The sequence below is a fragment of the Panthera pardus genome, unplaced genomic scaffold (genome assembly GCF_024362965.1).
Source record: "Panthera pardus isolate Hobbes unplaced genomic scaffold, ASM2436296v1 HiC_scaffold_6, whole genome shotgun sequence".
Taxonomy (NCBI): Eukaryota; Metazoa; Chordata; class Mammalia; order Carnivora; family Felidae; genus Panthera; species Panthera pardus.
In genome coordinates this window covers 65418762-65440923 of record NW_026526991.1, presented here as the reverse complement: position 1 = coordinate 65440923, position 22162 = coordinate 65418762, and the positions used below count along the sequence as shown (strand labels likewise).

Here is a 22162-nt window from a genome sequence, read left to right as displayed (position 1 = left end):
ATCCCCTCACAAACATTCTGGCTTCCTGTTCCCACATCTAAGATTATGCAGAGCTGGAAGCAGCCTGGGTTGCCTGGTACCAGACGCCTGGTATGAAGAGAAAAGAACTTTGCACACCTGAGGGGACAGGGGATAACATGGAAAGGGAAATAATACTGTATTGTAGGGCTTTCATATGCAAGTTCTTACTACATCCTCGAAGCACCCCTGAGTGGTGGATATATTTGTCTCCATTTTACAGTTGAGGAAACTGGTCCCAGAAAGGAGACCATGGCTTGTCCTGTATCACCCTGTAAGTGGCAGGCCTAGGACTCGAGTTTTGATCTCTGTGCCCCGGAGAAGAGAAATGGCACCGGAGGCAGCGGAAGGATGAAAGAAGCAGGACAGGAGTGGGAGTCGAGATTTGAATGAGTCTCAGGGGAGACCTATGTGTGTGGGGCCGGCAGTTGGCTCAGTGTCCCTGATCCCTCACCCCAGCGCTGTGGAGCCTGACACCCAACAGGTGCTCAATTGTTAGCTAACGGTTGGCAGAAGTTAGCAGCGGAGAGGAGTTGTTCAGAAGGAAGAGGAGTGGGCAGAGAAAAGGGATGGAGAAAGAAACCAAGCAAATCGGAGGAAAATGTTATCAAGAGGCGAATGAGAGGAAAGCTGGCCAGGAGGGCTGAGGACCGCTCTCCTCCTCCCACCATGGGTGGGGAAACAGTCATGGCCCAAGATTCTGTGCATTCTTTGCCCCATTGCTCCACAGGCCTCGGCCACAAGGCGAGAGGGTCAGTGTGCCATCCGCCCTAGGGCTTCCATTCCCCTCCCGCACCGCAGCTCTGTACAGCCTTGGGCTCAATGGGCTGCGCTGACTCCCACAGGGAGGGGTAGTGATTGTTTGCAAGGTGTTTGTCAGGCCAGATCGCGCTGCTGACTTACTTCCTCAGCCCTTGACCCCTGGCCAGGTGCGTCTCCTCGCCCTAGCCTCCCTCTCCACCTCCTTTTGCTCTCCCTGGCCCCCACCCTCCGCGGCTCCAGCTTCCAGTTAATGAAATGTGGCGAGAGGCCGCACAGACAGCTGTCAGACCCCTCATTTCTCCGCCGGGATATTGGATCCGCGCTGGGAAACCGACAGGTGAGCAGAGGAGGGGTTTGCGGGGGGCCGAAGGAGGGGCGCCAGCTGGCGAGAGCCGGGAGCCCAAGAGGCAGCGTCAAGCTCGAAGCCTCGAGGGCAAGGCTAAGCGGGTCGGCCCTAGGATGCTCTTTCTGTTGGTGGCACCTAGCTCTTTCCTCTTCTCCAACAAGCAGGAGACGTAACGAGCCCCATATCCAGCGCGCCCAGAACCGGGTCGACCCGGGACGCCTGGTCCTGCGCCCTAGGCGGGCCTGGCTCCCGTGTGCGCCGCGCGCAGCGCCTCTGAGCCGGCAGCCGCGGCCCGGTGCTTCCTCCCACCTCCTTCCATCCTTTCCTTCTTGCTCCCCCTCCTTTCCGCGCTCCCTCCCCGGCGGCCGCGGCCTTTATTAGGGATTCCGCGGCTGTCGGTCCCGCCATCCATCCTGTCCGCCGGCAATTAGGCGGCCAGACAAAGAGCAGCTTCGGATGGATGAGGGTCCCGGCGGATCGGAAATGTGAAGGGTCAGCGCTGCCGCCCGCGGCGCACCCCGCTCCCCCCTCCGCATAATCACCGGCCGCCCGTCACTCAGCCGGCCGCCCGGGGAGCTCCGGGGCCCGGGCTGGGGAGAGGGCGGGGGTGGGACTGCAGCCTAGGCGCCTAGGGCTAGGAGAGAGCGGACCAGCAACAGGGACGCCTCCTGCGGGAAAACGGAGGACTGCGGGAGGCCGGAGGCACCTGCAGGAGAGAGAGAGGGCAGGATATGGCCCCCGGCGTGACCTGAAGGCGGACTGGAGGACCGCTGCCTTGGGGGCTTCCAGTGCGGAAGCAGGGATCTAGCTGCAGAAGAGGGTGGTGGCCCAGGCGCCCCCTGCTGGGAGACTGGGGGACGAAGTCCTAACGGCCTCTGGTCTATACAGGTGGAACTGCGCCCAAGAGGAGCTTTCCTAGGGCAACTGAGGGTCTGTAACCTGGTGCGCCTCCTATTGGAATAGAGTGATACTGTTCTTCTATTCCCCGATCTCCCACGCAAAATCCAACCCATCCACATGAAATCCAGAAAAGCTCCAAGGCTGGGAGAACCCTCACGGAGCCAAGAGGAAGTTCAAGGAGTCCGGGTTTTACTGCGGATTCTTTGGCTCTAGCTCCCAGCTGACAAATCAACATCTCAATCTGACAATTAGTGGTCGAGGTGGGGGGAGAGGGGCTCTCGTCGCCTGGGCCGCTTAGCCCTCACGGCGGGCGGCAGAGAGGTGGGCGGTGGCTGGCAGTGATGAACGACTCCGGGGGGGCCAGGGGCCCGGAGCGCGCATTCATTACTCGACTGACAGGCGGACGGCGGGCCGGCGAGCAGCTAGTGGACGTGCGGGGAAAGAGGCCAGTGGCAGGAGGGAGAGTAAGGGAGGCGTTTAATAGCCCCACCGCTGGGTCAGCTCCCGGTTCTTTGCCTCTATCTTGGTACTTGACTTCTTGAGCTCTGGCTCACAGCTGTTGGAGCTGGCTCTGGTTGTAGAATTTGGCGGCCGGGGGGCCGGGACTTAAGCCCTCTCTTTGGGTTAGGCGATTTAAGGTCTAATATCAATAGGTGTGTGGACAGGCCTTAAGACTGGGCGCTTCAGCTTGACCTGGGAGGCATTGTGCATGTCTGTGCACACAGAGATGGTGTGTGTGACAGGGATGGATGAGTGTGGATCACACGTGTAAGTCAGTGACAGCGTGGGTCAGCGTTAGGAATGTGTCGACCTGATTTTGTCAGTGGTGGTGTGTGTTGTCTGAGGATCAGCTGCAGCCTCTTCCTTCATGTCTGTGCTCCCCCCCCCCCCACTACTTGCTGTCAGCTCTCTCTCTCTCCAGTTCTGTAGGAAATGGCAGTGTGCACAGTGACAGCTGAGGTATGCTGCTGGGGGTGGGGGGGATAGATGTTAACTGTGAGGATGCTGGTCTGGACAACTGCTCCCTTCCACCATTTCCACCCAAAATGTCACCTGTTCCCCAAGCTTTCTGAAAGTAGTGGATGCTTTTTGCAAAGCTTGGAGACCCATTTGCTGAGTCCTGGGGAAGGAAGTGGTCACTACTAGAGTTTTCTATAGTCCACACTCCTACATATACACAATCTTCATCACATACAGGATGTGCTCTCCAGCCCATCTGGGTCCCCAGGCGGTCAGAGAGGAGAAGGTGGGTCTCAGGCACAGATCAGATCATCAGACTTCCAAGAGAGCCCATCTCTTTGGGGCCTGGGCTAGTGGCCCTTGGGACCCTTACCTTTTGGACCTTAGGTCCAGTTACTCGTTGACACCTTGGGAGACTAATGCTAATTATAGTCTGATTCCTTACCCCAATAACTCTCTTTCTTCACCTGGCTTTGTCCTCCCCCACTCTCAAACACACTAAAAGGTCAAGCCGAACTTTCTTCCCAGCGCTGAATCTCCTAGGTCTATAGGGCAGAGTTGGGGGTGACTCTGTATCTCTGGTTGCCTGCTTTGTTCGCTGGCTCTCAGCCACCTTCCCTTCGCCTTGCTCTTCCTCATAGCTAGGGTGTCTCTTGGAGCCTTTATATCTTTGTCTCTGTACCTCTCCTTGCGTCCATGTTTAGGGATCTCCTCCAAATTTGTCTTCCTACATTTTGGGTTATGTCTTTGTTCCTCTAGGGGTTCTCTCATTGGGAATACGCCAGTGCAAGTTGAGGTCCATGGGAATGGGAAAGAGAGCAGGGCTTCCTTCCTGCCCCCATCTAGAGACGACTGAAACCCAAGGATGGCCACACAGTGTCAGGGCCTGGCCACGACCAGGTCGCTTCTCATTCAGGGCACAAGCACCTGGTCGATGCCCCGCGGTCCCCCCGCCCCGCCGCCCTGCCGCCCTCCTCCAGCCCCTCCCCCGCCCCCTCCGCCCGCCTGGAAAAGGCAAATTTGACATTTTTAAATCCCAAGCCTTAGAGGGATCGATGCGGCCCGGGGGCCCCGCCCGGGGTCGATATTCCTGATTGGGAAGCGGCCGCTGCGCGGAGTCCGCGTGTAAATCACCCGGACTGGGGGAGGGGGCACGGGCGCCAACCGCGTCCCCGGCAAGCAGAGCCAGGCGGGGTCCCGGCCCGGGCCGACCCTAGGGCAATGGAATGAGGAGACCCACTGGCCTCAGAGACCGGGAGACAAGCCCGCCCAGGGGCTCTCCCCCCTCCCGGCCCAGCTCTGCCAACGCTGCGGGCCGGCTCCGTCTCGCTTCAGCGGCCGCCACCCTCCGTTGCCCCTGGAGCCGCCGGGGAGGCCGGTGTCGGAGCCAGCCATGCGGCGGCTCCTCTCAGGCCGCTCCCGCGGGGCCTGGGCTTCGGCGGCGGCTGTCACGAAGCCGACATGCCGGGCGGGCCGGCAGGGGCGGGTGGCGGGGGAGAGGAGTGGGGGGAGGAAGGCTGGGGCGGCTCTGGCTCACAGTGGGCGCGCAACAGATGTTTGCGCTATTGAGGGACAAGGTGGTGTGGGGCACCCGGCGGCGCGGAGCCTGGGGCTGGAGGGCGCGCGCGGGGCAAAGGGTGGCCTAGACTTACGGCGGGTGGAAGTCTGGCCACCCAGCGGGGGTGAGAGGAGCTCTGGGGACGGCTGAGCTGAGATAGACCCCCTCCCGCTATGACCAGGGTATAAAGAACAAAACAGAATGGATAAGCAGGGAAGTTTGGGCCCCACCTGCAACGGCCTCCGCGGCCCCTACCCTCCAATCCTCACAGTTCTCTTTTGGAGAAACTGAGGCAGCCGAGGCTGCGAAGGGCCAGGAAGGTTAAAAGCGGGATCAGCAACGAGGCTGGGACGCCAACCAGACTTCCCGCGTGGGTCCCCGGATTCACCCGCCCGCCCCGGTCCTTTCGTGGGTAAATACTCCGCCACGTCCCCCACCGCAGTTGAGACCCTCCCCTCCCGCTTCAGCTTGTCAGATCCCCCCACTCCCCACCCCCCGCCAGTTTATAGAACAACAATTTGGGGAAAACAATCCGGGCCGAGTGACGGCCCCGTAATTGTGACAAAGTGAGTGCGGGCGGCTGGAGAGAGCGCTAGGGCGGGAGCGCGGCGGGGCGAGGCGGAGGCAGGGGCGCCTCCTGCCCGCCCCGCCGCCCTCTCGTTCTCATTCCGGTCACCTCCCATCCTCTCCTTGACTCTTCTCCAATTCTTCTCCCGGCCCCTCGCGCCTCCCTTCGCTTGTTCCTCCATCGCTCTTCCCTTTCCTCTCGGTAACGGCTCCTTTCCCGCCCCCACCCCCGACCGCCCCTCCCTCGATGTGCTTTTTCTCCGCTCACTTCTCCCTCTCTTCTCCGCCCCCCACTCGTTTCTCCATCTTTTCCGCGCACTCCTGTCGCCCTTGGGCCCCTGGCTCCCACCGCACAATCCGCTCTCTCCCCGCCCAGCCCTCGCTTCCTGAGCTGGAACCCCGAGCACCCTCCCCGACCGCCACTCTCTGGGAGGTCAGCTCAGCCCAGCAGCCCTGGGTTCCTCCGGCCTCAGAGCAGGCTGCGTGCGGCCAGGCGGCCAGGCGGCCAGCCCCTTCCCTCTGCGTTCCGCCGCTGCTTCCCCCACCCCGCTTCCAGCGCCGGGAGCGAGTTTGTTTGTCCAGCGGCGGCCGCCGCCGCCCGAGCTGTTTGCCGAGCTTAGCGCGCCGCCTCTCAGTGCGGGCCCAATTAAGTCTCATTCATTATTCAGCGCCCCGTCCGCCCCCGCCCCCCCAGCTGGCAGCTCCCGCGTCGCTTTGGGGCCCCTCCCAGCCCTGGCCCCTCGGTGAGCCTTAAGGCGCCTTAGGAGAGCCATGTTCCCTCCCCGGGCCGGGATAAAGGCTGAGGGGCTGGCAGTGTGAGGGCCACCAGGCCCACCCCACCCCCAGGTCAAGACTGGGGACTTTGGAGAGCCAAGCCTTTCCTCTACAGAGGAGGAAACAGGCCCAAGAAACTACGTGACTTGGCCAAGGTCACGTAGCAGAGCCAGGATTGGAGCCCAGGGCATTGAAGCGAAGGCATCTGGCATCCCAGCTCTTTCCCAGCGTCGAGGTGGGAGGAAGGCAGACGACTCTTGTGCTGCGGCTTCGCTCTCGCTCTGCTCTCTGGGTGGGACGCATATCCCTTTTTGCTAGTGTTTCTGCCTCTCGCCCATAGCCTTCAGGATACAGCAGGCTCGGGCTCCCACTAGATCTGGAGGCCCCTCAGGTTCAGGCTCAGGTCTAGACGTAATTCCCCTGACTAGCAGGCCTGGGGGCGGGGCAAATGAGGCAAACTCGGGCTGGGGGTCCTCTCTGCAGTCAGTCCGTGGGTGAGTCGGCCTTAGAGGAATTGGAAGTGGAGCCATCCAAGGCCGTCTTGAAAAACAACGGAGTAGGAAGAGCGTGCATCCTGAGAGGGACAAGTCACCCCCTCATTTGTAGGGATGGAAAGGGGCGATCAAAGGCCTATTTTTGCGTTTATAGCGAACCACTCGGGGCTGCTTTGCCCCGGCAAGTGGACAAGGTGAGTCTGGAGACCCGCCCGGCCCCGCCCTTCCGTGAGCGGCAGCGCCACCTGGCGACGGTGGTGCAGCGGTGCAAGCGCGCTCGGTCTGGAGTGGGGCGCCGCGCCAGCCTGAGTAGGCTGGATTCGCCCGGAGAGCCTCACACCGGGTTTACCCGACAGGGCGGGCGAGAGGAGCCGAGGCTGAAAGGTGATCCCAAGGGGACCGGGTGTGTGTGTGTGTGTGGGGGGGGTGCTTAGGGAGGGGCCTGACCCGGACGGCCCCACTTCCGTGACACAGCACACACAGAAAGACAAAGTCCATTTGGATGGAAGTGAGAGCGGAGTGACAGGGGCCATTTTGACTCTGTAGCCAAAGGAAATGACTGGTCTGACGGGGTCTGGGAGCCGGGGTACCCAGGTACGGCAGTCCACCCTGGGACTAGCGAGTAACTGGCTGGTGGTCTTGAGGCCTACTAGGGGGGAGATGCTGGTAGGCACACGTTGGCATCTGGCTTGGTATTCTGGGGGTTCAACCGGCCTCTTTGGAGAGACTCCCAAGTCTGCCCTGGAAGGAGGTGGTTGAACTATGGAGTGCCAGGGTTTAGGTCAAAACGTTAGTTTAACAGAACTGTTTAAGTGGAGGGAGTTCAGGACCTCTTTCAAATTTGACTTGTGGGAAGATTTCGTGGCCTGGAGAGATGGGAAGGCTGGAGAGGAACCTTGGCCATGTGTCTGAGGGCGGCCATAGTGCGAGTCTGAGGAGGGCTAGGGATGCCAGGGGACTTTCAAAATGTGTGGGAACTTTAGAAGGGCATTCTGTTCACTCCTGTTCACTCCATTCTCCCATGAATCATTCCAGGAACCAGTGGTCTGAAATTTAAGCTTCTGCTTTTCTGTCCATGTGCTGAGTTCTAAACCAACTGAAAGCATTTAAAACATTTTTCTGCCTTAAATTTGGAGTTGGCTGTGCTTATAAAAAACAGAAATGAAGGGCGCCTGGGTGGTTCAGTGGGTTAAGCCACCGATTTCGGCTCAGGTCATGGTCTGGTGATTTGTGGGTTGGAGCCCCGCATCCGGCTTTGTGCTGACAGCTCAGAGCCTGGAGCCTGCTTTGGATTCTGTGTCTCCCTCCCTCTCTGTCCCTCCCCTGCTTGTGTGCTCTCCGTCTCTCTCTTTCTCTCTCAAAAATAAACTTAAAAAACAAACAAACAGAAATGAGGAGCCAGACCAAAGGGTATGGGAGAACCTGCATTTCAGGGACACTCAGGAAGATCTGCGCTTATTATTGGAAGGAGAAATGGTTACTCTTAGGGGCCTGGATATAGTCTTATGACTGCTTTTTTCATCTCCTAGGGTCTGGGACCATGACAGCCATGTTTCTCACAGATGACCCCAGATTTCTGCACTCCGGGCAGTATGTCAGGTGCCACTGGACTTGATCTGACACCCTTTACCTAAAGGATGGCCAAAGGGCTCTTGGTGACCTATGCCCTTTGGGCTGTAGGAGGCCCTGCTGGGCTCCACCACCTGTACCTGGGGAGGGACACTCATGCACTGCTCTGGATGCTTACCCTGGGGGGTGGCGGGCTGGGCTGGCTCTGGGAATTCTGGAAGCTCCCGAGCTTTGTAGCTCAGGCCAACAGACCCCAGAGGCAGAGGCAGAGCTCAGTAGGGAGGACACCCCCTCTCAGTTTCATTCGCTTTGTTGCCCAGGTGATAGTGGGCATCTATTTTGGCCTGGTGGCTCTCATTAGCCTTTCTTTCATGGCCAACTTCTATATTGTGGGCCTTCCACTGGCAGTTGGCTTAGGGGTCTTGCTTGTGGCTGCTGTTGGCAACCAGACCTCAGACTTTAAGAATACGCTAGGGGCAGCATTTCTTATTTCCCCTATCTTCTACGGCCGCCCCATAGCCATCCTTCCCATCAGCTTGGCTGCCAGCATCACAGCCCAGAAGCATCGCCGCTATAAGACTTCAGTTGGGTCAGAGACACTCAGTGTCCGGCTCTACCGTCTGGGCTTGGCTTACCTTGCTTTCACAGGCCCACTAGCCTACAGCACCTTCTGCAACACAGCAGCCACCCTTAGCTATGTGGCAGAGACCCTTGGCTCCTTTTTGAGTTGGTTCAGCTTCTTCCCCCTCCTTGGCCGCATCACAGAGTCTGTCTTCCTTCTGCCTTACCGGATCTGGAGGCTGCTGGTGGGGGATCCTGGTTTCAGCAACAACTCCTTCCGTGAGTGGGAGAAGCTCTATGAGTTTGTTAACAGTTTTCAGGATGAGAAGCGTCAGCTGGCTTACCAGGTAAGTCTTTGTTCCCTCTCATTCCTGTCTGGGACAGCTCTGAGAGTTAGGCTAAGCCTTACTGGAACTGATGCCCCGTATATGGGAGTATATGTTTTCATGTATGCTGGGTTGGGCCCTAGAAGGGTGTCCGGCTTTCTTTGGGCTTCTGTGTGCAATGGGTGAAGGTACAGGGTCACTAACAGTGAGTGGGAAAAGATAGGTATATATTGTTTACTTTTTATTGAGGTCTAACATATATAAAGTAACATATATGTGGTGCCTGGGTGGCTCAATTAAGCATCTGACTCTTGATAGTGACTCAGGTCGTGATCTCACAGTGGTGAGATCAAGCCCTGTGTTGGGCTGTATGCTGATGACGCATTTTATGTATACATCTATGTAACCACCACTCAAACCAAGGTATAGAATATATCCAGCACCAAGAACTTTCCCTTGTGTCCCTTCTCGCTCTAGACTCCTTTCCTTGGAAGAATCTCTATTCTGACTTCTGTTACCGTAGATTAGTTTTGTCCATTCTTGAACTTCATACAAATGGAATCATTCGGTATATACTTTTATGTCTGACTTTTTTCCTTTTTATTTATTTTATTTATTATTATTATTTTTTAACATTTATTTATTAATGAACGGGGGAGGGTCAGAAAGAGAGGGAGACACAGAATCCGAAACAGGCTCCAGGCTCTGAGCTGTCAGCACAGAGCCCAACGCAGGGCTCGAACTCACGGACCGCGAGATCATGACCTGAACTGAAGTCGGATGCTCAACCGACTGAGCCACCCAGGCGCCCCTGACTTTTTTCCTTTTTAAATTAACTTATTTTTATTTTATTTTTTTAAAGTAGGCTGCACACCTAGCATGGACTTGAACTCACAACCCTGAGATCAAGAGTCACATGCCTGAGACAGCCAGGCACCCCATGTCTGATTTCTTTCATTCAACATTATGTTCGTGAGATTTATTCATACTGTTGCATGCACTATGAATAAGTACTATAACATTTATAAATTGTTTCCATTGTTGTGTAGTATGCCATTGTATAAATATACTACACGGTATCTATCCGTTCCTATTGTTAATGAACATTTAGGTTAGTTCCAATTTGGGGCCATTCTAAATAAAGCTGCTGTGAACATTCTTGTACATGTCTTTGGTGGACATATATGCTTATTTCTCTTTCAAGGAAGAGATCTTGTGAGGATGGCGAAGTCCCAGGTTAGAAAACGGGCAGCTGTGGTTCAAAGCAAAGCTTGGTACTTGCCATCAGATCCAGAGTTAGCCCATGTTTCAAAAGGCTGGAATTCTAGGGGCACCTGCGTGGCTCAGTCGGTTAAGCGTCTGACTCTTGGTTTCGGCTCAGGTCATGGTCTTGCTGTTTCATGGGTTCAAGCCCTGCATTGGGCTCTGTGCTGATGACATGGAGTCACCTTGGGGTTCTCTCTCTCCCTCGCTCTCTGCCCCTCCTCCACTTGCACTGTCTCTGTCTCTCTCAAAATAAATAAATAAACTCAAAAAAAAAAAAAAAAAAAAAGAAAAAAGGCTGGAATTCTAATCTGAAGTTCTGGGCCTTTCTCTCAGGCAAGTAAACGCCGACTCCAGAGATAGCACAGCCTGATTTAGCAAGGAAGTGGGGAGAGACCCAGGTTCTCTGAAACGTATGGAATTCTAATTTTCACCTTCTGTTTCCCTAAGGTTTTGAGTGTCTCAGAGGGGGCAACAAATGAAGAAATACATCGAAGATACCGGGAGCTAGTGAAGATCTGGCACCCTGATCACAACCGACACCAGACAGAGGAGGCTCAGAGGCACTTCCTGGAGATCCAGGCTGCATATGAAGCCCTGAGTCAGCCCAGAAAGCCCAAGGGATCCTGGAGGTGAGAAGAAATTGCCCCTTGAGGGTGGACTCTTCCTGGCAGAGCTAAGCAGCTTGTCTCAACCCAGCTTTGCCCACACAGGTCATCCCAACAGCATTGAAGAACTGGTCTGTTTGCAGTGGAGATGAGAAAACCTTAAAGGAGTGAGAAAGCTATTGTAGTGGAATAACGTTTCTATTTTGAATTTCTCAATTGTCGGTTATTGTATTCCTGATAAGTTCTTCCTAAAACTAGATAGTGAAATTAAAGGCATGTTATAAAACCAATAAAATATCTTTTAGAGGATATACAACCTTGCCCACCCTGGTACATTGATGAGCGATGGAAGAAGATTATTTAACTATTTCTTTTCTCTTTCTCTTTCTCTCTTTTTCTCTCTTTCTCTCTTTTTCTTTTTCTCTCTCTTTTTCTTTCTTTCTTTCTTTCTTTCTTTCTTTCTTTCTTTCTTTCTTTCTTTCTTTCATATGCAAAGTACTGAGTTAGGAGATTGAAGGAAAAATATGAAGGGTCTCATATTTCACAAGCTGTCCTGTGGCAATAGGGATTTGATCTATTCTGTAGATTACCAATGGGTAAGAGAGGGGTTAAATGAGAAAAATTGCAGAAAAATATCTTAATTCTATTTATAGGAGAGCTTTCTAGGAGATCCACTTTTCCTAAGAAAGAACAAGCTGCTATGGAGTGGGGGTAGTACCGCTATCGCAAACTTTTCTGCTTGGTGAAGTATTGTAGAGAGCCCTCAGACTTTGCTTGGGTGGTTGGACTGGCTGAATTCTCAGGTCTCCCCCTGACCCTGAACTACATACTCTGCTGCCTAGGAGCTTACAGTCTGGTGGGGGATATAACATACACAGATACCCAAGTTCACCTCCTTCAGCGTTTTGAACTAAGTGTCATAAGAATTATAAGTGGAATACACTGGAACATTGGAGAAGGGGCAGATGACATTGTTTGATGGGGACTCATGGGAAAATTTATGATTTTATATTTCATGTGCCTTTATGAGGGCTTTGGGGAAACCGAGGGAACCAGTGCTTGAGTATCTCAACAGGGTCTTATTTAATTTCCATGTAACCATCAAGTGTGGAAGAAATGTCTAGAATGGACAGGAAGACTGGAGAACCGGAACATGATGTTAAACTTATATACTTTTACTCCAGTTTTCTTGCTCTTCTTTTGTGTTTGTGTGCATCCCTCGAACTTTATTTTCGGGAAATTAACTCTGAGTGATACACACACACACACACACACACACACACACACACACACACACATTTTAAAGTAGAATTATTATTATTTTGGCTAATATTCTTTGCAGATTAAAATAAAATCTGGTCTCATCTGATCAACTGAGAGGAATGAAATTTGTAGATGTGTTTTTCTTTGTATTCATATATAACAAAACTTGAACAGTTTTTGCTAATGAATTTTTTAAAGTTTATTTATTTTGAGAGAGAGAGAGAGAGAGAGAGAGAGAGAGAGAGAGAGAGCATGAGCAGGGGGAGGGGCAGAGAAAGAGGGAGAGAGAGAGAGAATTCCAAGCAGGCTCCATGCTATCAGCACGGGGTCCAGTGCAGGGCTCGATCTCATGAACCCTCCAGATCATGACCTGAGCTGAAATCAAAAGGCAGATGCTCAACCAACTGAGCCACCCAGGTGCTCCTACCAATGAATTTATATACCATGATTTCAAGGCCAAATTAACTTTTACACTTTTGTAAAGTTGCCAAAAATTGATACATGTTTCTTTTGAAAAATACTTAGAATCTGTGAAATCATCACATGGAATTTTAATGAGGTATTTTCATAGACCATTGATTAGTAACTTATTAACATGATATCTAGTACTACTGCACAATGTAAATATATTAAAAATAGCCTATTAGGAAAAAGGAACAAAAGAGTGATTAGGGGCTTTACTTAATTTGGAAAACATTTTACTATTCTCAAATTTTGTTATGAACTTTTGTTACAAAAATATGGCTACACTTTAATTTATTAAAATAGGAACTATTGGGGCACCTGGGTGGCTTAGTCGGTTAAGCATCCAACATTGGCTTAGGTCACGATCCCACAGTTCGTGAGTTCAAGCCCCACATCAGGCTCTCTGCTGTCAGCACAGAGCCCGCTTCAGATCCTGTCTCCCTTTCCCTGCCCTGCCCCCACTCACACTTTCTCTGTCTCTCAAAAATAAATTAAAAAAAAAAAAAGAACTATTCAGGAGCAGTTTCTATTGTTTCAACATGAGCAAGGCTACAATAAATATCTTTAAATGTGTGTACTGGTGCTTTTTGTTTTTTTGAGGCTGGATTCCAATAAGTGATAATATAAGGTCAAACAGAATGTATATTTAAAATTTTCATTGATACTGTATCAGGTTACTTCTGGAAAATATTCTGGTAATTTATACTTCCTCCAGCAGTGTAAGGAAGTGGCCCTTTCCTTGGAATTGGAATGGACTGTTATCACTCTTTTAAATTTTTGCCAAGATGATGGGTGAGGAATAGTATCTGACGACTTTAATTTGCCTTTCCCTGACTCATAGTAAAGGTCAGCATCTTTTCAAATTTTGTTGGGTACTTGCATGTCCTCTTTAGTGAAAGCCTGGACATAAGTATTTTCTGCTTTAAAAAAAATATTATCTCCAAAAAAATAAATTATCTCCTACCTGTCTTTGTGAAATCTATTTTGTTGGTATCCTCGCTAGTAAGGAACCTTAACTCTTTGTCGTATGTGTCATAGATATTTTCCCCCAGTCTATGGCTTGTCTTTCAACTTTAAGCATGAGTTTTAGAATCAGAAGGATTAGGATTAGGATTTTAATGTGGTTCCATGATTTTCTAGCTGTGTGATCCTAGGTTTCTTTAGTCTCTGAGAGCCTTAGTTTCCCCTAAAATTGAGATAATAGTATGTACTCTTAAAGGGTTGCTGGGATAAGGAAACTAGCATATGTAGAGTGAGCAAATATAACTTTAATATAACCCTTTCCCCCTTTCAGCCATGTAAGGAAACAAGGCTTGGGTGTCTAGGGGAGTTAATTGGTATGGAATGAAGGTTCTACCTGTAAGGCTGAATTTTCCTAGAGTGTATTAGTGTATTTTCTATTAAAAAAATTCCTTTTGGTTTCTTGCAAATCACCATATGAATGCTTACAAATAAGGATTAGAAAGAAGTAAATAGGAATGATGGATTGTGTTGTGGTGGTAGGGTATAAATGGTCTCTCTTCCTCACCTCCTCTTTCCTAGACTCTCTCTCTCTTGTTTTATAATTAAGAAAAATTCCAGGGGTACCTGGTTGGCTCAGTCAGTTAAGTGTCTGACTCTTGATTTTTGGCTCAGGTCATGATCGCATGGTTCACAGGATCAAGCCCCATGTCAGGCTCTGCACGGACAGCAAGGAGCCTGCTTGGGATTCTCTCTCCCTCCCTCTCTCCCTGCCCTTCCTTGGTCACACTCTCAGTCTCTCTGTCTGTCTCTCCCTTTCTCAAAATAAATAAATCAACTTAAAAGGAAAAATTCCAGCCTTTTTTTGGCTGTTCATGGGGAACCAGGGAAGTGGTTTGGGTTTGGCTGTTCTTAGGCTGTAGTTTTAAAATGGGTCAGAGCTCATCTGGGCCAGTTGGGATAGCAGAAGTCCTCAGAATGAGACAACTCCGAGGGTGAGATGAATCTCCTGGGAAGGAGCTCACTGCTTGTAAGATGGCCCTTTTCGCTTGCAGATTGTCCCTGCAGAACTCTCTTATCACCCTTTGGCAGATTCATTTCAATTAGGGAGGCTATTCCCTGACATCTGGAGTCTCAGTCCTTCTATGCAGGACAGAGAGGTATTTCTACTTTCTGAGATGTTATGGCATGGTGATCTGCTGTCCACCTTTTAGCCACATTGGTTACTTTAGTGTGGATTAGTTTAAAACTTTGCACAGGAGAACCTTTTGTAGGTATGGGCTGGGGCACGTGGTAAGAAGTGAGAAAGATGTTATAGAATGTTACCTCTTAGTAGGAAAGACTCATTAAGACTCATATTTGGATTTCATCTTCCTTCTTGCCCTGGCCTGTGAATGGGTTCTGAAATTGCGTCCTTACCAGGATTAGACTACTTACACTCCTTCCCCACTCATTCCAGGGACATCTGTTCGTATATCTCATAGTCAATGGTATAGCCCAGCCATTTTTTGAAAAGAAAAAAATGGCACAAAATTATGGGAATTGAGAACTTCTGGAAGGGAATTCTGCTTTGCTAACAACCCTGGGACATTATTATCACGAAGAGACTTTTCTGGGGATGTGATTCCCAAAGCACCTGATATAGCGAAAATCAGCTGTAAGTAGAAATTCACTATTAAATAATTCTATATTTATATAAACCAAGATATTAGCAAGTGTGAGGTCTTCCTTATTCTCCAACCAAGAAGATTTCATGAAATCCAATGATTTCATATTCTCCCACTCCCACAAATAAAAAATGTATAGGGCCTTTTAAAGAGTTGGAAGGGAAGTGAGAAGGCCTCTATGTCAAGTGCTCACTCAGTGCAGGACCTGAAGAATAGCTTTCCTCAAAGATTTCCATTTTGGCATTGGCTTCAGTTGGAAATCTGCTACCTGTTTCACCTTTTGGACACCCTTAATCGTTAAGTTCTTCTATCGGACTAAAATTTGCTTCCCTGTAATTTCTAGATATGCCATCTCTTGTTACAAAGAACAAAACCCAACAACAACAACAACAAAAACCCTTCCTTGATAAGCAGCTGCCCTCGTCTCATATCCTTCGAAATCTTCCCTTTTTCAGATTAAACATTGCCTTGTTTAAGGAAGCACTGTAGTTTGGTAGGAAGAGACGGATGGAGAAGTGCGGACATAGGCTTCTACCTCCACTGCTTGGGGGACCAGCCTGCCGTTTTACCACTCTGGGCTGCAGTCTGCCCCTTGTAATACGAGGAAGTTGGACTTACATGCCCTTTGAGATTGCTTTCCACACTGAATGCTGGGTTCTTAACTTTTCAGCTGAGGCTTGTGCTAAATGATTGTTTGTCATCTTCTGTCTGCCCTCTTGTGGACACCGTCTTGGGAAGAAAAGAAAATATTAAATTGCTCGAAGAACAATATAATGGCTACCCACCCACCCCCCAAATAAAAAAATTCACCTACATTCACCTTGCTGTTTCCACCTATTCATTTTCCCTTTTAGTCCTCATCTGTAAGTGTACATAATTAATTTTTACACGATTGTCTCATATCAAGGACACAATTTTGTACTGCTTTTTCCCCCTCACTGAATCATAAGCATTTTATATATTATTATGAAGATGTATATATATGTGTATATATTTCTATGAAGACATACATGTATTTAATTGATATATAATTCACATGCCATAAAATTCATCCTTGTATACAGTTTAATGATTTTTAGTATATTCATAAGGTTGTGCAACTATCACCACTAGCTAATTTCAGACGTTTTTGCCATCCCTAAAACAAACCCCATACCCATTAGCAATCACTCTCGGCTCTCCCCTCCCCCAGCCCTTGGCAACCACTAATCTACTTTCTGTCTCTATAGATTTTCCTATCCTGGACATGTTATATAAATGGAATCATACAATGTCTCCTTTTGTGTCTGGCTTTTTTCACTTAGCATAATGTTTTCAAGATTCATCCATGTTGTAGCATGCATTATCATTCTATGTTTTTTATTTTAACTTTTCAAATAACGTATCATTATATTTTAATGCTGTATAATATTCCCCTTTTGGGGAGACATTTAGGCTATTAATGTATATATTTTTTTGTTATAAAGAATGCTGCATCGATATCTTCATGTTTCTAATTCATCTAGTCTCTTGAATTATTTCAGAATAAATTCCCATGGGTGGGATTACTGGGTCAAAGGGTATGAACATTTTTATGGCTCTTGTCAATATTGCTCTTAAATTGTGCCCAGAACTAAATGCAATTCTCAGATGTGTTCAGACAGAACGGGGTACTGTGGGGCTATTAAGTTCTCAAGGTCTGGACAATATATCATCCTTGAAATCAAGCAGTCTAAGAATTTATTAGCTTTTTTGGTTGCTCATTGAGCTTATAGCCAACGAAGGCCCTTAGATCTTTTCCTGGGTACTGCGTCTTAAAGCTATGCTTGCATCTACTCTAGGACCCAGGAGGGTTTTGAGGACTCCCTGACTTGAATTTAGTATTTCTTTGTTTTCTCTTTTCTTTACCAGTAGGTGGTCCTAACAAGCCAGCAGGAGCTTTGGGTTTATTGCAGTCTTAGCTAAGAACTGCAGATGGCGCCTTAAGGCTGTCACAAGGGTCAAATATGTCCCTTCACTTTTTTTTTTTTTTTTTTTTTTGATCTGGTAGTGGTACCTTCTTAGTAGGTTTATTACTAGAGTTCAGTCCTCCTCTTTTGTTGGGAAAGAGAGCAACTGTGAAGTTGGATCTGGGTGTTATTCAGGGCAATCTCTAAATGAAACGTGTTTCCTAGATGTCATTTGATCTCCTGGGGGACTCTGAGGCAGTCTGTCTCATGCGAGAGCTTTGCTTGAACACACGTTTCATGCCACTGCTTTGGCTTTTGATGTTCACACCCTGAGAAGCTGATTTTTTGGTTTCTCTTCATGTTCCTTGCCATCTTTCTCTTGGTCACCGTAAAAGATTGAAATATGTTCAACTACTTGGTTTTATTCATTTGTTTTGTTAAGGTGGGTTTTGAACAACAAAAGCGAAAAATTTACGTAGGATTCTGCTGCATGAGATTTCATTTCAGTAATTTGTTGCTCAATTTTTTTAATGTTTTATTTACTTTTGAGAGAGAGAATGGGTGTGCCTGCGAGTGGGGGAGGGGCAGAGAGCGAGGGAGACAGAGGATCCAAAGCAGGTTCTGCTCTGATAGCAGTGAGCCTGATGCAGGGCTTGAACTCACAAACTGTGAGATCATGACCTGAGCTGAAGTCGGTCGTTCAACCGACTGAGCCACGCAGGTGCCCCAATTTGTTTCTTTCTTTATTCTCATTTTTCTTTTCTTCCCAATTGTTTTCCTTCTCCCCACCTGTCATCCACCCTTTCCATTAGCCCATCTGCTTATTTGCAAACTATTATAACTTTAAGTATGACCTTCAATTTTCTTGGTTTAAACCTCACTGACAAGTCTCAACAGTCCTCAGTATGGGAAAGTTAGAATCATTTTAAATCCATTCTGTGCCATACCTTAGTCCCATTTTTGGACTGGGAAATGTTGTGGGGAACATTGATCATCTGCTGGGCAGTGACTGACTTAGCATGAGAGCCTGGCTTTGTGAGCACCACCTGAAGGGGCATTTTTCCTAGCATCAATAGATCATTCACCTTTCAGATGAATTAGTATAAAGAAAGGAATAGGAAGGATATGGGGGAAATATACCCATAACCACCAGTTTGGACTTGGCTTCTGTTGATACTTTCTCCTTTTCACTCCTGGGGTCCATGGCAGAGAGTGTAAATTTACTGCTTTTGGATTGGAAACCAAATAGCTGTTCCATCTGGGCACATGGTGTCATATTATTTATATTCAGTGACTGGAAACCCATGGCCTCTCAGCAGTTGACTTTTCTTGCACAGCCAAAAGACTGATCATTTTAGACCCATCTCCCTTCCAACTCTAATTCTTTTCCATCAGTGTGTTTCCTGTTCTCATGTTCATGCCTTTGCTGATGTCACTCTTCTTGCCTATAATTCTTTTTCCTCTCTCCTAATCCAAATCTCTACTCTTCTTTTACGATCCAGCTTAAGGTTTATCCCTAAATGATACCTTCACTGATTAATTCCATCTCCAGTAATCTTTCCCCCTTGAATTCCTTCAGTATTCTTGTGAAGTTTGGACTATTCTATCAAACATTTTCCTACATGTTGCTACATAATCATTCTCTGTCTCATGTTTGTGAGTCTTGTCTCTTTACCTATACCAAAGCCCCTTGAGGGCAGCGACTGTCTTCTCCCCATGCAAATAACAGGATATTTAACAATGCAAATAACAGACATGTTACTTAATTTAAAGCCTCAGTTTTCTCATTTGTTACATGGGAATAATGATGCCTGAATCACAGGGATGTTGAGACAATCAAATGAGACCATGTGTTGAGAGCGCTTTATAAACAATAAGACATTTTGCAGAGGTTAGTCATTATTAATTTTAAAAAATGGTGACAGACTGGGATACCTGGGTGGCTCAGTCAGTTAAGCATCTGACTTCAGCTCAAGTCATGATCTCACAGTCCGTGAATTTGAGCCCTACATAGGGTTCTGCACTGACTGTGGAGCCTTCTTGGGATTCCCTCTCCCTCTTCCTCTCCCTCTCTCTCAAAATAAATAAATAAACTTAAAAAAATGGTGACACGCTGTATAAATGAAAGAGCATGCTGAAATTCCATTAATAAACTTATAGTAAAGCAGTATTAGTTATTGATTGGTCTTACGTATAGAAACAAAGTCACTAAAGGGCAAATTCACGGCACCTGGCTGGCTTAGTTCCTAATGGATGCCACTCTTTTTTTTTTAATGTTTATTCATTTTTGAGACAAAGCATGAACGGGGGAGGGGCAGAGAGAGAGGGAGACACAGAATCCGAAGCAGCTCCAGGCTCTGAGCTGTCAGCACAGAGCCCGATGCGGGGCTCAAACTCACAGAGTGTGAGATCATGACTTGAGCCGAAGTCAGAAGCTCAACCGACTGAGCCTGTAAACATCTGATATACAATTGGCTATGTTACTCCTGTCTTTGTACCTCAGTTTTGTTATCTGTAAAATGGGAAATGCTGACCTAATCAAACCCATTTAATAGAACTTTAGAAAATGAATGTTCAAAGAAACATGAATCCCATGCAGAACTCTCTTAGGGAAAAAAGCTTCCTTGGGGGAAAGCTGCATACTATATAGTGCATTCATTTGATTGTTAACAAAGCACATTACCAAATTAAATGCTCTGGGATGTAAAGAAACTAGCTTAACTTTATCTTACCCAGTGTTTCCCAAACTTATTTGCAACTGGAATAGTTTTTTCAGGTCTAGTTAGCACTCCATGATGCTAATTTTCTAAGACACAAAGTTTGGTCTGCCCACATGAATACTCTTATTAGGTACTAGAGGTGGGGCAATCAAACAGAAAAGTACACCTTATGAGACATTCTCTGGTGGTCTTCTTGCCTATAGTGGTTTGTAGTTTCAACTTTAGTTAGCAGAGACTTCTAAGAAAATCATGTTAATTACAGTCATTAATTATCAAGTCTCCAAGATAATGAGGAAAATTTTTGTTTCTCAGACTAAATTCAGCCTCTTTTTTTTCCTAATAAAAATATGGAATCTGACAATCACTTCAGATACAAAATATCAACTCAAACAAACATAAGAAAAATTTTGATTTCCAGGATCTATTTGAAAACATGTCAAATTAGGTCTTTTTAACATCTGCAAAATATATCTGTCAAGATGAAGATTATGTCATGACTTATCCTTAGTTCTAATTTTGCCACTTGATCATTAGGTAACCTGGGATAAATTAATTCCCTGAAGGCTGAACTGAGACATATGGATGTTGTTTCAAAATGATCTTTTGCAATCCTGAGCAGTCACTCTAATCATTTCAGAAATTTGGTTGTTTTTGTGTTTTCTTCAGAGTATGTCACAAGTATTATATGTCGAATTTATTAGAGCATTTCTTGTCCTCCAGTACCTCCAGTATAATTTACGGATGGACTTTAAACAATTTGCAATTCTTTCCTTTTTTAAAAAGTTTGTTTTTAGAGAGAGGGAGAGAGTCCCAAGCAGGCTCTGCACTGACAGCATGGAGTTTTGCAATTATTTCAAAGCAGTCAATGATCATTTTGTTTTATTATGAATACACAATAGAAAACATATATGTAAAGAACCAAGATAAAATTAATCTTTATAATTCAGGTCCAAAAGATATTTTTGAAACATTTATTCAATGTCTGTTTGGAGAGATAGAATGTGGCATGGAGAAAGGGTGAAAGTGGGCCATGAGTTACAGTACCCCTCTTGCAAACTCCACTTAGCAAGTTGTATGCTCTATGTGACCCACACTTTCAACCACACTTTAAACTATACTCAGAACTCTCTCTTAGAGATCTGTTAAATATGATATTCTTCACATTGTTAGATTTCCAGTGATGCTTTGACAGCTCTCATAGATTGGGCCTATGCATTCTCCTTAACTCACCTCCCTTCTATATATCTACGTATGGAATATCCGCATATAAAAACTGTCTCCCATTAAACCACTGGCTATCTTGGGAGAGCCATCAGATGTCTTTCCTAACACTGTGAGATTTCCAAAAGTAGACTTTATTTCCCTCCCAAAGAAACAATATTGGTTCTGCAGCAACAAGGGGCCCTATAATGAAGAGTTTTCTTTTTTATTAAAAAAAAATTTTTTTTTAATGTTTATTTTTGAGACAGAGAGAGACAGAACATGAACGGGGGAGGGTCAGAGAGAGGGAGACACAGAATCTGAAACAGGCTCCAGGCTCTGAGCTGTCAGCACAGAGCCTGACGCGGGGCTTGAACTCCCGGACCGCGAAATCATGACCTGAGCCGAAGTCGGCCGCTTAACCGACTGAGCCACCCAGGCACCCCTAATGAAGAGTTTTCTAGGCAACTTTTGGTAGGTGAAATCTGTCATTATGGAAGGGATCTTGGATTCTCTTGGTTCCGGTACCATTCTTCAGCAGCATGAAGTTTCCCATTAAGCAAGGTCATAGCATTCCATTTCTACTATGTATGGGAAGGAAGGGACATTATGGAAGAATTAGTCACTCATTCCTGTGTTCCTACAACACTTTGCACTTTTTGTTTCGACACTTTTCACGTGCTATTATAGTTAATTATTTAATAGCTTTTATCCTCCTTTACAATAGGATACTCTTCTTGGGGATAATCTTGCTTTTATTCTTCTTTGTAAGTGACCCAAAACCTAGAACAATGCTTACCACTCATTGGGTACTTATTTCAATTTAGTGAATGAAAAGAAAGCAGATATTTGGAAAGTTTGCTTCTATTTGAATATTTTGAGAAAAGATGCAATAGTAAGCAACCTATGTATAATGCCCTTGCTAGCTGGGTGACCTAGTCTTTTGCTTATTTAGATCTGTAAGTGATACGATTGGATTAGACCAGGCTTTATTAGCCAGGGGTCAGTGGGCTGCGGGGTATTTTTGACCCTCCAACCTCGTGCAAAGTTAGACCAGGCTTTATTAGCCAGGGGTCAGTGGGCTGCGGGGTATTTTTGACCCTCCAACCTCGTGCAAAGTTAAACACAAAGGACGAGGCAACTTCTGGGTATTTGAGATCTGGCTATCTGAGATCTACTACATACACTACTTCATTGCAGGTACTGCGACTGCAGTAACGAACATCTGGAAAACAAACCTGTGCCTGTGGTGT

The 22162-nt window shown here is 47.5% G+C and overlaps 1 protein-coding gene and 1 long non-coding RNA gene across 2 annotated transcripts; one reads left to right on the top strand and one right to left on the bottom strand.

Annotated features, from left to right (window-relative positions):
* The first annotated feature begins 6844 nt into the window (after nucleotides 1-6844).
* DNAJC22 (DnaJ heat shock protein family (Hsp40) member C22) lies at nucleotides 6845-11041 on the top strand. Its single transcript, XM_019419244.2, has 3 exons — nucleotides 6845-6973; nucleotides 7909-8856; nucleotides 10549-11041. Exons 2-3 carry the CDS (start codon nucleotides 8017-8019, stop codon nucleotides 10732-10734), a joined length of 1026 nt encoding a protein of 341 aa, XP_019274789.1. The 5' UTR covers nucleotides 6845-6973; nucleotides 7909-8016; the 3' UTR covers nucleotides 10735-11041.
* Nucleotides 11042-21043: 10002 nt separating this feature from the next.
* LOC128775088 (uncharacterized) lies at nucleotides 21044-21943 on the bottom strand. Its single transcript, XR_008419730.1, has 2 exons — nucleotides 21353-21943; nucleotides 21044-21113 (listed from the first exon to the last, which is right to left on the bottom strand). It is a non-coding gene; the product is annotated as an uncharacterized LOC128775088 (long non-coding RNA).
* Between the last annotated feature and the right edge of the window lie 219 nt (nucleotides 21944-22162).

Bases quoted from the DNA above. Each gene is read 5' to 3' on its own strand.
- DNAJC22 (XM_019419244.2), top strand. From the start codon at position 8,017: ATGGCCAAAGGGCTCTTGGTGACCTATGCCCTTTGGGCTGTAGGAGGC. The intron at 8,857-10,548 runs GTAAGTCTTTGT...TGTTTCCCTAAG, and splicing joins AGCGTCAGCTGGCTTACCAG to GTTTTGAGTGTCTCAGAGGG.